The 13,202-nt window shown below is 43.3% G+C and overlaps 1 protein-coding gene across 1 annotated transcript in view; it reads right to left on the reverse strand.

Annotated features, from left to right (window-relative positions):
* LOC126354187 (potassium voltage-gated channel subfamily KQT member 4) overlaps positions 1-9,970 on the reverse strand; it is a 969,743-nt gene extending 959,773 nt beyond the window's left edge. The window contains exon 1 of the mRNA XM_050003638.1: positions 9,790-9,970. Within this exon, the coding sequence (XP_049859595.1) occupies positions 9,790-9,923 (134 nt within the window). The 5' untranslated portion in view covers positions 9,924-9,970. The remainder of the gene's footprint in view (positions 1-9,789) is intronic.
* Positions 9,971-13,202: the final 3,232 nt, after the last annotated feature.

The raw sequence follows: 13,202 nt of genomic DNA on the forward strand, positions 1-13,202 counted from the left end.
CATTGATAGACAGTCGTTGGATGTCCTCCTGCTGATATCGTGCCAAATTCTGACCAAGTGGCGCTTTAGATCATCAAAACCCTGAACTGTTTGGACGACCCTGCTCATAATGCACCATACGTTCTCAGTTGGGGAGGGATCCAGTGATCTTGCTGCCCGAGTTAGGGTTTGGGAAGCACGAAAACAAGCAGGGGAAACTCTCTCCATGTGCGGGTGGGCTTTATTTTTGGATCTCTTGAAATGAAGGGCAACAAAACGGGGCGTAGAATATCGTCGACGAACCGTTGTGCTGTTAAGAGTGCCGTGGATACCAACCACAACAGGCCACCTATGAAAAGGAATGCCACTACAGACCATCACTCTTGGTTCTGAGGTTTTATGGCGGACCATAGACGGGTTGTATCCCACTGCTATCTAGGACGCCTTCAGACACGTCTTTGGCCTGTAATCACACTCACTGCAGTAGTTGTTTCCTAAAATTTGCGAAAAATGTCGAATTTCACCAACTTTCACCGTCTACTACTGTTTTACACTTTTCATTCTCCAGGTATATTCCGCTTTTCTAGTAACGACCCACGTCCATGAAGGGCCAAGTATTTTTCAACCGTAAACAAGGCGAGCTGATAACAGAGCTGAGGAAATCAGAATTAGGATAATTTGAAAGATGATTTCCAGTCCCTGCATTCGAATTCTCATACCCTTGATCAGAACGAGACAATTTTTGGTCCCACACAAGAAATGATAGCGAACGTTAAAGTATATCTGATCGTTAGTATACACGTTAATGTCGTTCGTGGTTGCTAATAAGGCTGAAAGGGGACTACCCAATTTCCCATGAAGATTTCAGGTAGTGTTGCCCATAAATGTGAATGCAGTTGCGAATTTCAGAAATGTACTCAACCTCTGTAATACGTATTATATTCCTTGCAAGAGGCCAGAGATGTTGGTTAGGGAGGTTATTTCATTTTGAAGTGAGTAATAGTATCTGTTCGTCAGTCTGGCAATGAACTTGGTCCGAAAAGGATTGAAACTGACCTACCGTGTAGAGAAGACAGAATTATTTAAAAGAGATTGTTTAATAATTTGTTTTGAGGAAAGATATTGCGCGAAGGAGATTATATAAATAGAAGAATGATGAAATCCAACTTTTAAGGTACCTAATCTAATTTTTTTGTATTTCAATTGTTAGAAAGATGCGAATGGGTGAAGTTCCCAATATAAATTTTATAATGCAACGTATGGTCTTGTCTTATCGTTTCTTATCGTTGAACAAGTGTCAAGGATGGTACACATGCGATCAAAAGTATCCGGCCACCTGGCTGAAAATGACTTACAAGTTCGTGGCGGCCTCCATGCTGGAATTCAATGTACTGTTGGCCCACCCTTAGCCTTGATGACAGCTTTCACTTAGGAGCTGGAAGGTGTCTTGGAGAATGGCTGACCATTCTTCACGGAGTGCTGCACTAAGGAGAGCTATCGACGTCGGTCGGTCAGGCCTCACACGAATTGCCGTTCCAAAACTTCCCTAAGGTGTTCTATAGGATTGAGTTCAAGACTCTGTGCAGGCCAGTCCATTACAGGGATGTTACTGTCGTATAACCACTCCGCCACAGACCGTGCATTATGAACAGGTCCTCGATCGTGTTAAAAGATGCAACTGCCATCCCCGAATTGCTTTTTAACAGTGTTAAACAAGAAGGTGCTTAAAACATCAGTATAGACCTGTGCTGTGATAGTTCCACGCAAAACAACGAGGGGTGCAAGCCCCCTCCATGAAAAATACGACCACACCATAACACCACCGTCTCCGATTTTAAAGTTGGTACTACACACGCTGGCAGATGACGTTCACCGGGCATTCGCCATATCCACACACTGCCATCGGATCGCCACATTGTGTACAGTGATTCTTCTTTCCACACAACGTTTTTCCACTCTTCAGTCGTGCAATGTTTACGCTCCTTACTCCAAGCGAGGCGTCGTTTGGCATTTACCGACATGAAGTGTGGCTTGTGAGGAGTCGTTCGACCATGACGTCCAAGTTTCCTCACCTCTCGCGTAACTATCGTAGAACGTGCAGTGGATCCTGATGCAGTTCGGAATTCCTGTGTGATGGCCTGGATAGATGTTTGCCTATTACACATTACGGCCCTCTCCAACAGTCGGCAGTCTCTGTCGGTCAACAGACGAGGTCAGCCTGTACGCTTTTGTGCTGTACGTGTCCCTTAACATTTCCAGTTCACTATTACATCGGAAACAGTGGACCTAGAGATGTTTAAGAGTGTGGAAATCCCGCGTACAGACATACGACACAAGTGACACCCAATCACCTGACCACGTTAGAAATCCGTGAGTTCCGCGGAGAGCCCCATTCTGCTCTCTCATGATGTGTAATGACTACTGAGGTCACAGATATGGAGTACCTGGCAATAGGTGGCAGCACAATGCACCTAATATGAAAAACGTATGTTTTTGGGGGTGTCTGGATACTTTTGTTCACATAGCGTAACTATACAGGGGAGGGTTATTAAGAAATATTTTCGCTGTCTTGTGTAGGTGTGTGAACCGTATGAAAATGTGTAGCGTTGTCATGTCATAATGAAGCATAGCTAAATTTGGAGTCTCTGTTCTCATTTGTTTGTCGTCAAGATTAGTCCTCTTTTTCATTTTTACTTTCGTTGCTCTGTTTGCACACTCGTACATTGTGAGTTATGTACTGAGAAGCATTTTATGAAATTTGGTGAGATACTGTCTTGCATTTCACATCGCAAATACTGTAAATGAAATTTGTTTTTGGACGATAACAGCATTATTCCTAACAGCAACAAGTTGCTGAGCAGACGAGCGTTTCGTGTGCACAGTCGGACAACAAATTTAATTACCATCAAAGTTCGTGTGTGCTGTAAGGCACAGGGATTGTCAGAGCGTTTTCGTGTAAATAATATCAGTATCAGTTCAGAGGCTTAATACCAGTAAAATATTTCAGTAAAGTGCTATTTTGAGAATTTTCAAGCATTTTTATCAGACAGTCATATACGTTAATATATTTTCATTTGCTGTGTAGATGCACTAACAGTTCTGATACGGTGATTGTTTGCAAGATTAAAGATAAAGATTAGTAACATTCAGGGTCAACATTTTGAGCAGAGTCATTTGTTCTGTAGTCAGGTAGCATATGTAAATTTCATTGAGAACGGATTGCTTTCTTATAGACGAATTGTTTCATGCCCCGGTTAGTGTGGATTTTGCACCGTCTACTGGATAATTTTTGTTTGTACCTTAACGCTTAGTTACATGTAACCAATGCAAGTCAGGGCATTTCTTCGAATTAACGTGTAACAACAAAGTAATTCACGGACAATCAACTTGTGGACATTCAACCTTGGATTACCCAACACCTTACACTTTCTTCTCAATTTGTAATCAAAAAGCAATAGCAATGGGAAGTTCAACAGGCTCTGAGCACTATGGGACTCAACTGCTGTGGTCATCAGCCCCCTAGAACTTAGAACTACTTAAACCTAACTAACCTAAGGACACCACGCACATCCATGCCCGAGGCAGGATTCGAACCTGCGACCGTAGCGGTCTCGTGGTTCCAGACTGTAGCGCCTAGAACAGCACGGCCACACTGGCCGGCTACGCAAAGGGAAGTAATATGTTCTGTGATGCCTCTATGATAAGCCAATTCGTAACGCACAATGCAGTTCTCACTTTGACAATTTTCTACATTATCGAATTTCCTAAACATATTAATCACAATTTTCAAAATCCATGATAGAACATTTCCGATTTCACCACTTAACCTATTTTGCGGTTATCGTAGACGGAAAAACAAGTCAAGAATCCGGTAAAGAAGAGTTTTGCAGGTGGAATTCGTCTTAGAAAAGGGGCACTATGAATAATCCAGTAAATGAATGGCGGCCTGATATTCTGTTATTCATTCTGAACAAAACCCAATAGTTTAAAAGAAAAATTACATTAATACCATACCTTTGCTGGCGTGTGACACTTCTGCTATATTTAATTGCGTTGAGGATAAACAGTAAGACATTTTATAGCGCTGACTTTCATTGAGCCCCGGAACTGACTAGTTGTACCATTTTCCTACATACGACAGCCTGGCTCGCAAACAGACTTCATTTGTGTTATGGCATGCAGTAACATTACAAAGTCAAAACAGCTCCTAATTGAGAGTTAAGGTAGCAGACTCAGCTACGATGGCGCACTGCAAGAGGATACTCATTTGTCGAAAAAGCACTCTTCTCGCTATTTTGACATTTGTGTTCTCATAAATATGTACGGCTGACGAGTGCCTGCAGTTATTCTTGACGTTTGTAGCGTATTGCTAAAATTATGTTATTCTAGCAGTGAAATAGAACAAGTACAGTAAGATGAAAGACAACAGATAGTCTGGTATTTAGGACACAACAGACCTGATTTTAAAGGGACAACTATCACTGCAGCTCAAATATAGTTCTGTCTACACGGAACATACTTATGATAGTGACACACCGATTATAACGAGTGAATGGGGGTACACTAAGAAGGTATTGAAAGTTCTGTAACCTGTCACAGAAATAAAATGCATTACTCTTAGTTAAGTAGCCATGGAAAGTCTTGAGGGTATTTAGATACACTAAAAATAATATCATATAAGAAAGTGGAAGAACTAGGTAAATAATACGAAATAGTGAAAAGAAAGAAAAAGGTACTGGAAATAATTGTAAAGTATTACTAGTCAGAATGGTAAACGATGCATCCTGGAAAGTTCTGAATTTGTTAACCATATTACTAAATTTTATTGTAAAATGCTCGCATTGCAGGGAGTAACATCGTACGTTACAAGATTTGCTTAATTAAAGAATTTCGTTGTAAGTGTTGTTCGTAGTGCGTGGTGAGACTGTCATCCAAGGTTTTCAGTCCAAGGTGTATAGCACAGTATTTGAAAAAACATGTTTAGTGACCCCCAGACGCTTCAGGTTATGCTTTTAGTTACGTTTTCAATGATGCGCTTTGATGAAAAACGTGTACGTCTATGTCTGGTGCGCTACATCTGAAACGTTTTTGAACAATGTCGATAGGAAATTATTGTTTTACTATAGACTTCAATATCTCACCAAGAGTTCGTGGAGTATAAAGACATTCTGATCAGGCCAAGGGAATACAAAGACGCATGTACCACTGAAAATGTGAGACCAAATACATTGAGTGAAGGTAAAAATATAGAATGTTCCCCACAGTTCATTCCTTCGTATGGGACGGCGTAACAGTTTTTCATTAGAAAACAAATTAGACAGTTTAAACTGCGTCGTGAAACACCAGGATTCTGTTACTGACATTTTTACAAATTATAAGATATGAGCAAAAGTTCCATGGTAAAAGGAAAGTACTTATTAATAAATTGACGATATGAAGCTGGATTTTAGCTGCCAGTAAAGTTATCTTTTGGATTGTTCAATAATATTCCATCGAAGCTTGTGTGCCTATGGTTAAATTCCTATATATGATGGGCATAAACTGATAAAAGAAGTTTAAACGGCGACACGTTATATGAAGGTCGGCGTTGTAGGTGTTGACGAGGTAGGTGACATGAAATGTCTCCATATTGTACAATGTTCCATTAGCTAAGTCTTAATCAATATTTCTTCTATCACAGATATTAGTAACCGTCACACATAAATGTTACTTGTTAATTCATCTGTTTATCGTATTGAAAGTGTAAGAATGTTCCGAGATTGTTTGTTGATTGCTGTCGACGAGTGCAACAGAAATCGGTCAAATTTTAGCACTAAAGTACATGTTTCTGCTTCGTGTGAAATGAGAAAAAAAATGGAAGGAAACTATTTCGTGGATCCCCAAACACCAAATATGTGATCTTTATATCTGTTGGACTGTACATTAGACTATAAAGAAAACAGATACTCTGTCACTGTACACATGATTACGAAAGCACTTCAATTCCATACAGGGCCAACAATATCTCGTGTAAAATATTCTTGGCGTTGTTGTTTACTAAAATTTGCGAAAAACGTCAAATTGTTCGAACACTCACCATTGACCATCTTTTTGTACTTTTCATTCTCTACGCAGAACGTGTTATTCAAGAAGGAACCATGCCTATTTATGGTAATACCAGATGAGCTGCTAGCGTGGCAGAGGAAATCACAACTAGAAATATTGAGGAGAGGTTTTCTAATCCGTGTATTTGTCTTAAAACGTAGGGAACCTTTAACCGTTGGTCAGAATAAGACGTTGGAAACTATTTTTAAATCCGAAACAACACGTTCCAGTCAAAAAATGAAAGGATAGTCAATGTGAAAGCATATTTGTACGTTAGCATACACGGCTAGATAGTTCATGATTGCTGATAAGGTTTCTGTGATGAGTCTATCATCGCCGTCTAATGGATTTTTTTTCTTGGTACCTCAACTCTTAAACTGCCAACATGTTACCAGTATTGACTTGTACTACAAGCGTATGTTCTTACGAAATAAACGCGTAAGAAAACGACATTGTATTTCTTTAAATTGAGGAGTTAAAATCAAGCCAAAGAGTAATTATCGAACGATCACGTTGAGGACTTTCAACACTGTATACGCAGTAGAGAAGTAATTAATTATTGGGTTACAATTTTTTGGGTTTTCAGCAAAATTGTCATTTTTTCTTTACACAATATTTCGACAACTCTGCTGTGTTTTTCGGGTGTGGAGCGCACATCCCGCTGCACGCTGTTTGGGTACCAGCCAAATTGTAAACAGTATACATAGCGAGCCGCCTAAACAACTGTGATCAGCGGTGTCAAAGAATAAAACAGAAAGAAAGGACCAACAGAAAAATGCTATGGAATAATATAAATAAGTTTGAATCAAAAAATGCTTTAAGAATAGGCTCTTTAACAAAGAAATCTCAACAAGTTCTAATCTATGAGCAGCGAGATAGTATTGAGATGTTTCCCCGACGCGATATATGTAAACAGAGCACTGGATTCCATACTTTACTCTAGCTAAAGCCTCTGTCCCAGCTCATTAAATTATCCGCCATTATCTCTATCGCTTACTTTATTGCACTGTCCAGAGGTTGCGTCGAGTGCGCCTTTACCCTGTTTTCTTAGTATTTTATTTCACGATCGTTGGTGTGATGGTTCTGCGACAGCTGAGTAATTGAATGCTTAAATCGTGTGTAAAATTTCGTTTGTTCAAAATCTTAGAATTTCCCTACGAATGTTTCTCACTGATTGCTTCGGAATTTTGATATATTATTGCATTCGAATAAGAGCTTGTTTTTATACCTATTTTTTAAATATATATAACTTAAAAATCAAGATATAATATGCTGCGTAGAGCGAAAATTTACGGAACAAATTGCAGGACACATTCTTCACAAGTAGACGGAGAAATTATGTTACATGATCATGTGTCTGAGGACACTTTGTTTACATGTTACCAGCTCATTTTCTCCAACCCATTCATCACGGGAAACACACTGGAACAGAACGTTAGAATCGTGGGGAACAAGCGCTCTTGGTGACGTCTGGTTACGCTGTATATCGCCAGTGTTTTGTTTTACACGTCCCTGTTGCCATACGACGTACGTCATTGCCTGTTTACAGGTGACATAAACTGTTCCAGGAATCAGCCGCCAGTTGCAAGCACACGAGTTACTACGTACAGTTAATCACAGACTTGGCTCGTGCAACTGCAGTGTGCACAAATACAGATATGGCAGATGCCCATTTGATGCATGTATTACTTGGGGCGATGGTGCTCGCGATCAACGTTTGTACCGGGAGTGTTTGCTACAGATTGATAGGTAGAGATGGACCAATTATCTGGTCTCCTCGCTCCCCGGACCTAAACCAACTTGACTTTTATTCCAGGGCCCATTTGAAAGCTCTCGTGCATGGAACCCCGGTACAAGATGTTCAGAGACTCCGTGCCCGTATTATGGAAGATTGCGAAACCATACGAAATACTCGACGGATACATCAGCGTATCCGAGATTCACCACGACCGCGAGTTGATGCACGTATCAATGCCCACAGAGGGCATGTTTAACGTCTCCTGTGAGAAAGAGTTGCGTGTGCTGTGCTGGTGCGTTCTGTTGGTGTGTTTGTCCCATGATTAATGAATTGTAGAAAATGAGTTGTACCATGAAGAAAACAAGCGTTTGGAGACCTACGTTCATTTGACATAATTTCTTCGTCTCTGTGTGATGAATGTATCCAGCGATCTGTGCCGTACATTTTTGTTACAGGCTGTATGAAGGGGAAACGTTACTACCAAAAATCTCGACAACTTGTTGACAGGCTTTTTACACAATAGTCAGAGATTTCGGACGGACATACTATATATATTTTTAATACATCTAAGTATAATCTTGCAGTCTAACGCACGGCTTTCCGGGCGCGAAGGAGCGCCTAGTCCCCGGCACGACCCGCCCGGTGGACTTGTGTCGAGGTCCGTTGAGCCCGCCAGTCTGTGGATGGTTTTTAGGCGGTTTTCCACGGCGAATGCGGGCTGGTTCCCCTTATTCCGCCTCAGCTACACTATGTCGGCTATTGCTGCGCAAAAAAGTTCTCCACGTAGGCGTACATCACCATTAGTCTACCATTCGAACATAAGGGTTACACTCGTCTGGTGTGTGACGTTCCCTGGGGGGGTCCACCGGGGGCCGAACCGCACAATAATCCTGGGTTCGGTGTGTGCGGCGGAGGGATGAAGTGGACTGCGGTACTCGTCGTGGGGCAGTGGACCACTGCGGCTGCGGCGGGGACGGAGCCTCTTCGTCGTTTCTAGGTCCCCGGTTAATATACAATACAATATGTAAGTGTATATGTAAAACATGTAATAGCAAAACATTGTTAGTGAACATGAAAGCTGTATTTGGCCTTTCGGCTTTATGATTAGAATAATAGTACAGAATTTGAATTTGGAATAACACTAAGCAAGGCACAATGTCAGACAGAGGGAGGGGGGCGGGGGGAGAAGAGGAGGTGACAGAGGGGTGGGACGTAACCAACATAGGAAGCGGAAAGAAGGAGATGGACAGATAGAGCGGTCAGGAGGAGACGGAGAGGGGTAGAGGGGAGAAGGAGATTAGGATATTGGCCTATATCCAATTGCCATGAGACTCTACAAAACATGTGCTTTCTGCTTTCTTTCTTTTCCGCTTAACCAGCTTGAGCCACAGTAACGTGTGGCCGGGAAGAGCTAGTGATAAATGTAAATCACGCAAAGTTCTTGTTTGTTACTTGTAATTTTGAAATAACCACGAACATTACACGAAGCTGTGGATCTGTAACCTCCTGAAAATCCGGTAACACAAGATAAGTATAGCCAAGGGGGTTGCGGATTTGAGAATCTACTGACGGGGATTCTCCTATTAGGACAACATAATGCACGTAGGTGGACCTCGGCGTGCGCTGTAGTGCTGCAGAGCGCGTCTCGTCACACATTCGACACGCTTCCGCACTCTCGTCGGACGCAGTCTGCTCAGCAGGGGACAGCACAGGTTGCCTTCTTGCATCTGGACTTGGAGATGAGAGAGAGAGAGACAGGAGGGTACTCACACGCTTCCGCACTCTCGTCGGACGCATTCTGCTCAGCAGGGGACAGCACAGGTTGCCTTCTTGGATCTGGACTTGGAGATGAGAGAGAGAGAGACAGGAGGGTACTCACACGCTTCCGCACTCTCGTCGGACGCATTCTGCTCAGCAGGGGACAGCACAGGTTGCCTTCTTGCATCTGGACTTGGAGATGAGAGAGAGAGAGACAGGAGGGTACTCACACGAGCATGTGGTAGATGATAGCCTGCAGTCCGCGCGGCCGCTCCAGGAAGTTGTAGACCTTGCTCTGCAGGCGTCGGTAGCGGGCGTCGCGGCGGCTGGCGCGGTAGTTGAGCGGCTTGCCCAGCAGACTCATCCGGGGCTGTTGCAGACGGCCGCGCCTCTGCCGCCGCTCCCCGGGCGTCAGGCTGCAACACGACGCAGTCTTCAGCCCTCCTGCACCACTAGCGCAAACTAGGCGAGTTGTGAGTCAAGGCCGCAGGGGGTCAGTCGGCAGCACCCAGCAGCTGCTTCACAAAACTTAATAGAGCATAGGCGTAAAACCAAAAATACACTACTGGCCATTAAAAATGCTACATCGTGAAGAAATGCAGATGATAAACGTGTATTCATTGGACAAATATATTACACTACAACTGACATGTGATTACATTTTCACGCAATTTCGGTGCATAGATCCTTAGAAATCAGTACCCAGAATCACCACCTCTGGCCGTAATAACGGCCTTGATACGCCTAGGCATTGAGTCAAACAGAGATTGAATACCATGTACAGGTACAGCTGCCCATGCAGCTTCAACACGATACCACAGTTCATCAAGAGTAGTGACTGGCGTATTGTGACGAGCCAGTTGCTCGGCCGCCATTGACCAGACGTTTTCAATTGGTGAGAGATGTGGAGAATGTGGTGCCCAGGCCAGCAGTCGAACATTTCCTGTATCTAGAAGGGCCCGTACAGGACCTGCAAGATGCGGTCGAGCATTATCCTGCTGAAATCTAGCGTTTCGCAAGGATCGAAAGAAGGGTAGAGCCACGGGTCGCAACACATCTCAAATGTAACGTCCACTTTTCAAAGTGCCGTCAATGCGAAAAAGAGGTGACCGAGACGTGTAACCAATGGCACACCATAGAATCACGCCGGGTGATACGCCAGTATGGCGATGACGAATACACGCTTCCAATGTGCGTTCACGGCGATGTAACCAAACACGGATGTGGCCATCATGATTCTGTAAATAGAACCTGAATTCATCCGAAATAATGACGTTTTGGCATTCGTGCACCCGGGTTCGTCTTTGAGTACACCATCTCAGGCGCTCCTGTCTGTGATGCAGCGTCAAGGGTAACCGCAGCCATGGTCTCCGAGCTGATGCTGCATGCATCTGCAAACGTCGTCAAACTGTTCGAGCATATGGTTGTTGTCTTGCAAACGTCCCCATCTGTTGACTCAGGGATCGAGACGTGGCTGTCTGTCATCTAGACTACTAGTGATACAAGGCCGTTGGGATCCAGCACGGCGTTCCGTATTACGCTTCTGAACCCACCGATTCCTTATTCTGCTAACAGTCATTGGTCGACTAATAAACCGCAATCGCGATACTCTACAATCCGACCTTTATCAAAGTCGGAAACGTGATGGTACCCCATTCTCCTCCTTAGACGAGTTATCAAAACAACGATTCACCAGGTAACGACGGTCAACATCTGTTTGTGTATGAGAAATTGGTGGGAAACTTCTCATGCCAGCATGTTGTAGGGTGTCACCACCGGCGCCAACCTTGTGTGAATGCTATGAAAAGCTAATAATTTGCATATCACGGCATCGTCTTCCTGTCGATTAAATTTCGCCTCTGTAGCACGTCATCTTCGTGGTGTAGCAGTTTTAATGGCCAGTAGTGTGTTCATCACCGGGTCCTTTCACGAGACGTATAGAACTGTTGTACTTTAGTTCATTCTGTCACGGACTTGCGCTTTCCACATTAAAAACCGGCAGGCAGTTAGAGCCCTCAAAATAACCTGGGAAGAGAGATCACTAGAACACTGTACGTACCCCAAATAACTAGGGGTCAACCTTGACCGTGCATTAACATATAAGAGGCACTGCCTAAATACCAAGCAAAAAGTGGCAGCCAGGAGCAATATCATCAGAAAGCTAACAGGCACAACGTGGAGAGCACACACCAAAACTGTGAGAACCTCTGCCCTTGCAATTTGTTACTCTGCCGGAGAACACGCAAGCGCAGTGTGGTTCAATTCTTGCCATGCCAAAACAATAGACGTCGCTCTTAATGATACTTGTCGTATCATCACCGGGTGCCTGAAGCCTACTCCCCTGGATAAAATGTACAGCCTCACGGGAATTGCACCCCCGACATCCGCCGAGAGGTAACAGGAAAAAGTGAGAAGAAAAAATCAGAAACTTCTAAGCTCACCTCTCTATAAGGCTATCAACCACAAACCCACGACTAAAATCCACAAAGAACTTCGTCAGATCTACCGAGGCACTAGTTGTGGCACGAAAGCAATGCCGAATCGAACTATGGCTGGCAAGGCTTACCAGTACTGTGGGATGGATTACACCAAGCGAAAGACTACCACCCGGCTACACGGAGAATTGGAGTACATGGAGATCCCTCAACAGACTACCCTCGGGTGCCACGAAATGTTAGAGCAATTTGACTAAATGGGGTTTTCTAGAGGAGCCGCCGCTCTGGAAGTGTGGAGCAACGCAGACGACCTTCCACCCGCTCCAGTGTACCCAATGTCCAACAACATGCACAACACTAGACTTGCTACATGCAACGCCAAATGCAATAGAGGTCGTTAACTACTGGGCGGCAAAAATGTAAATAATTGTCTTGTAAATATATATACACATGACATGTAAATATTGTACATTATTTTATACATTGTAAATGCTTCTGACACGAATAAATAAATAATACAATAAGTTCATTTTGTGTTGTTATGCCGTTTTGTGTATGAATATCAAAAGCTCAGATGGCAACCCAGTTCTAAGCAAAGAAGGGAAGGCAGAAAGGTGGAAGGAGTATATAGAAGGTTTATACAAGGGTGATGTACTTGAGGACAATATTATGGAAATGGAAGAGGATGTAGATGAAGACGAAATGGGAGATACGATACTGCGTGAAGAGTTTGACAGGGCACTGAAAGACCTGAGTCGAAACAAGGCCCCCGGAGTAGACAACATTCCGTTAGAACAACTGACAGCCTTGGGAGAGCCAGTCATGACAAAACTCTACCAGCTGGTGAGCAAGATGTATGAGACAGGTGAAATACCCTCAGACTTCAAGAAGAATATAATAATTCCAATCCCAAAGAAAGCAGGTGCTGACAGATGTGAAAATTACCGAACTATCAGTTTAATAAGTCACAGCTGCAAAATACTAACGCGAATTCTTTACAGACGAATGGAAAAACTGGTAGATGCGGACCTCGGGGAGGATCAGTTTGGATTCCGTCGAAATGTTGGAACACGTGAGGCAATACTGACCTTACGACTTATCTTAGAAGAAAGATTAAGAAAAGGCAAACCTACGTTTCTAGCATTTGTAGACTTAGAGAAAGCTTTTGAAAATGTTGACTGGAATACTCTTTTTCAAATTCTAAAGGT

Source organism: Schistocerca gregaria, chromosome 3, assembly GCF_023897955.1.
Source record: "Schistocerca gregaria isolate iqSchGreg1 chromosome 3, iqSchGreg1.2, whole genome shotgun sequence".
Taxonomy (NCBI): Eukaryota; Metazoa; Arthropoda; class Insecta; order Orthoptera; family Acrididae; genus Schistocerca; species Schistocerca gregaria.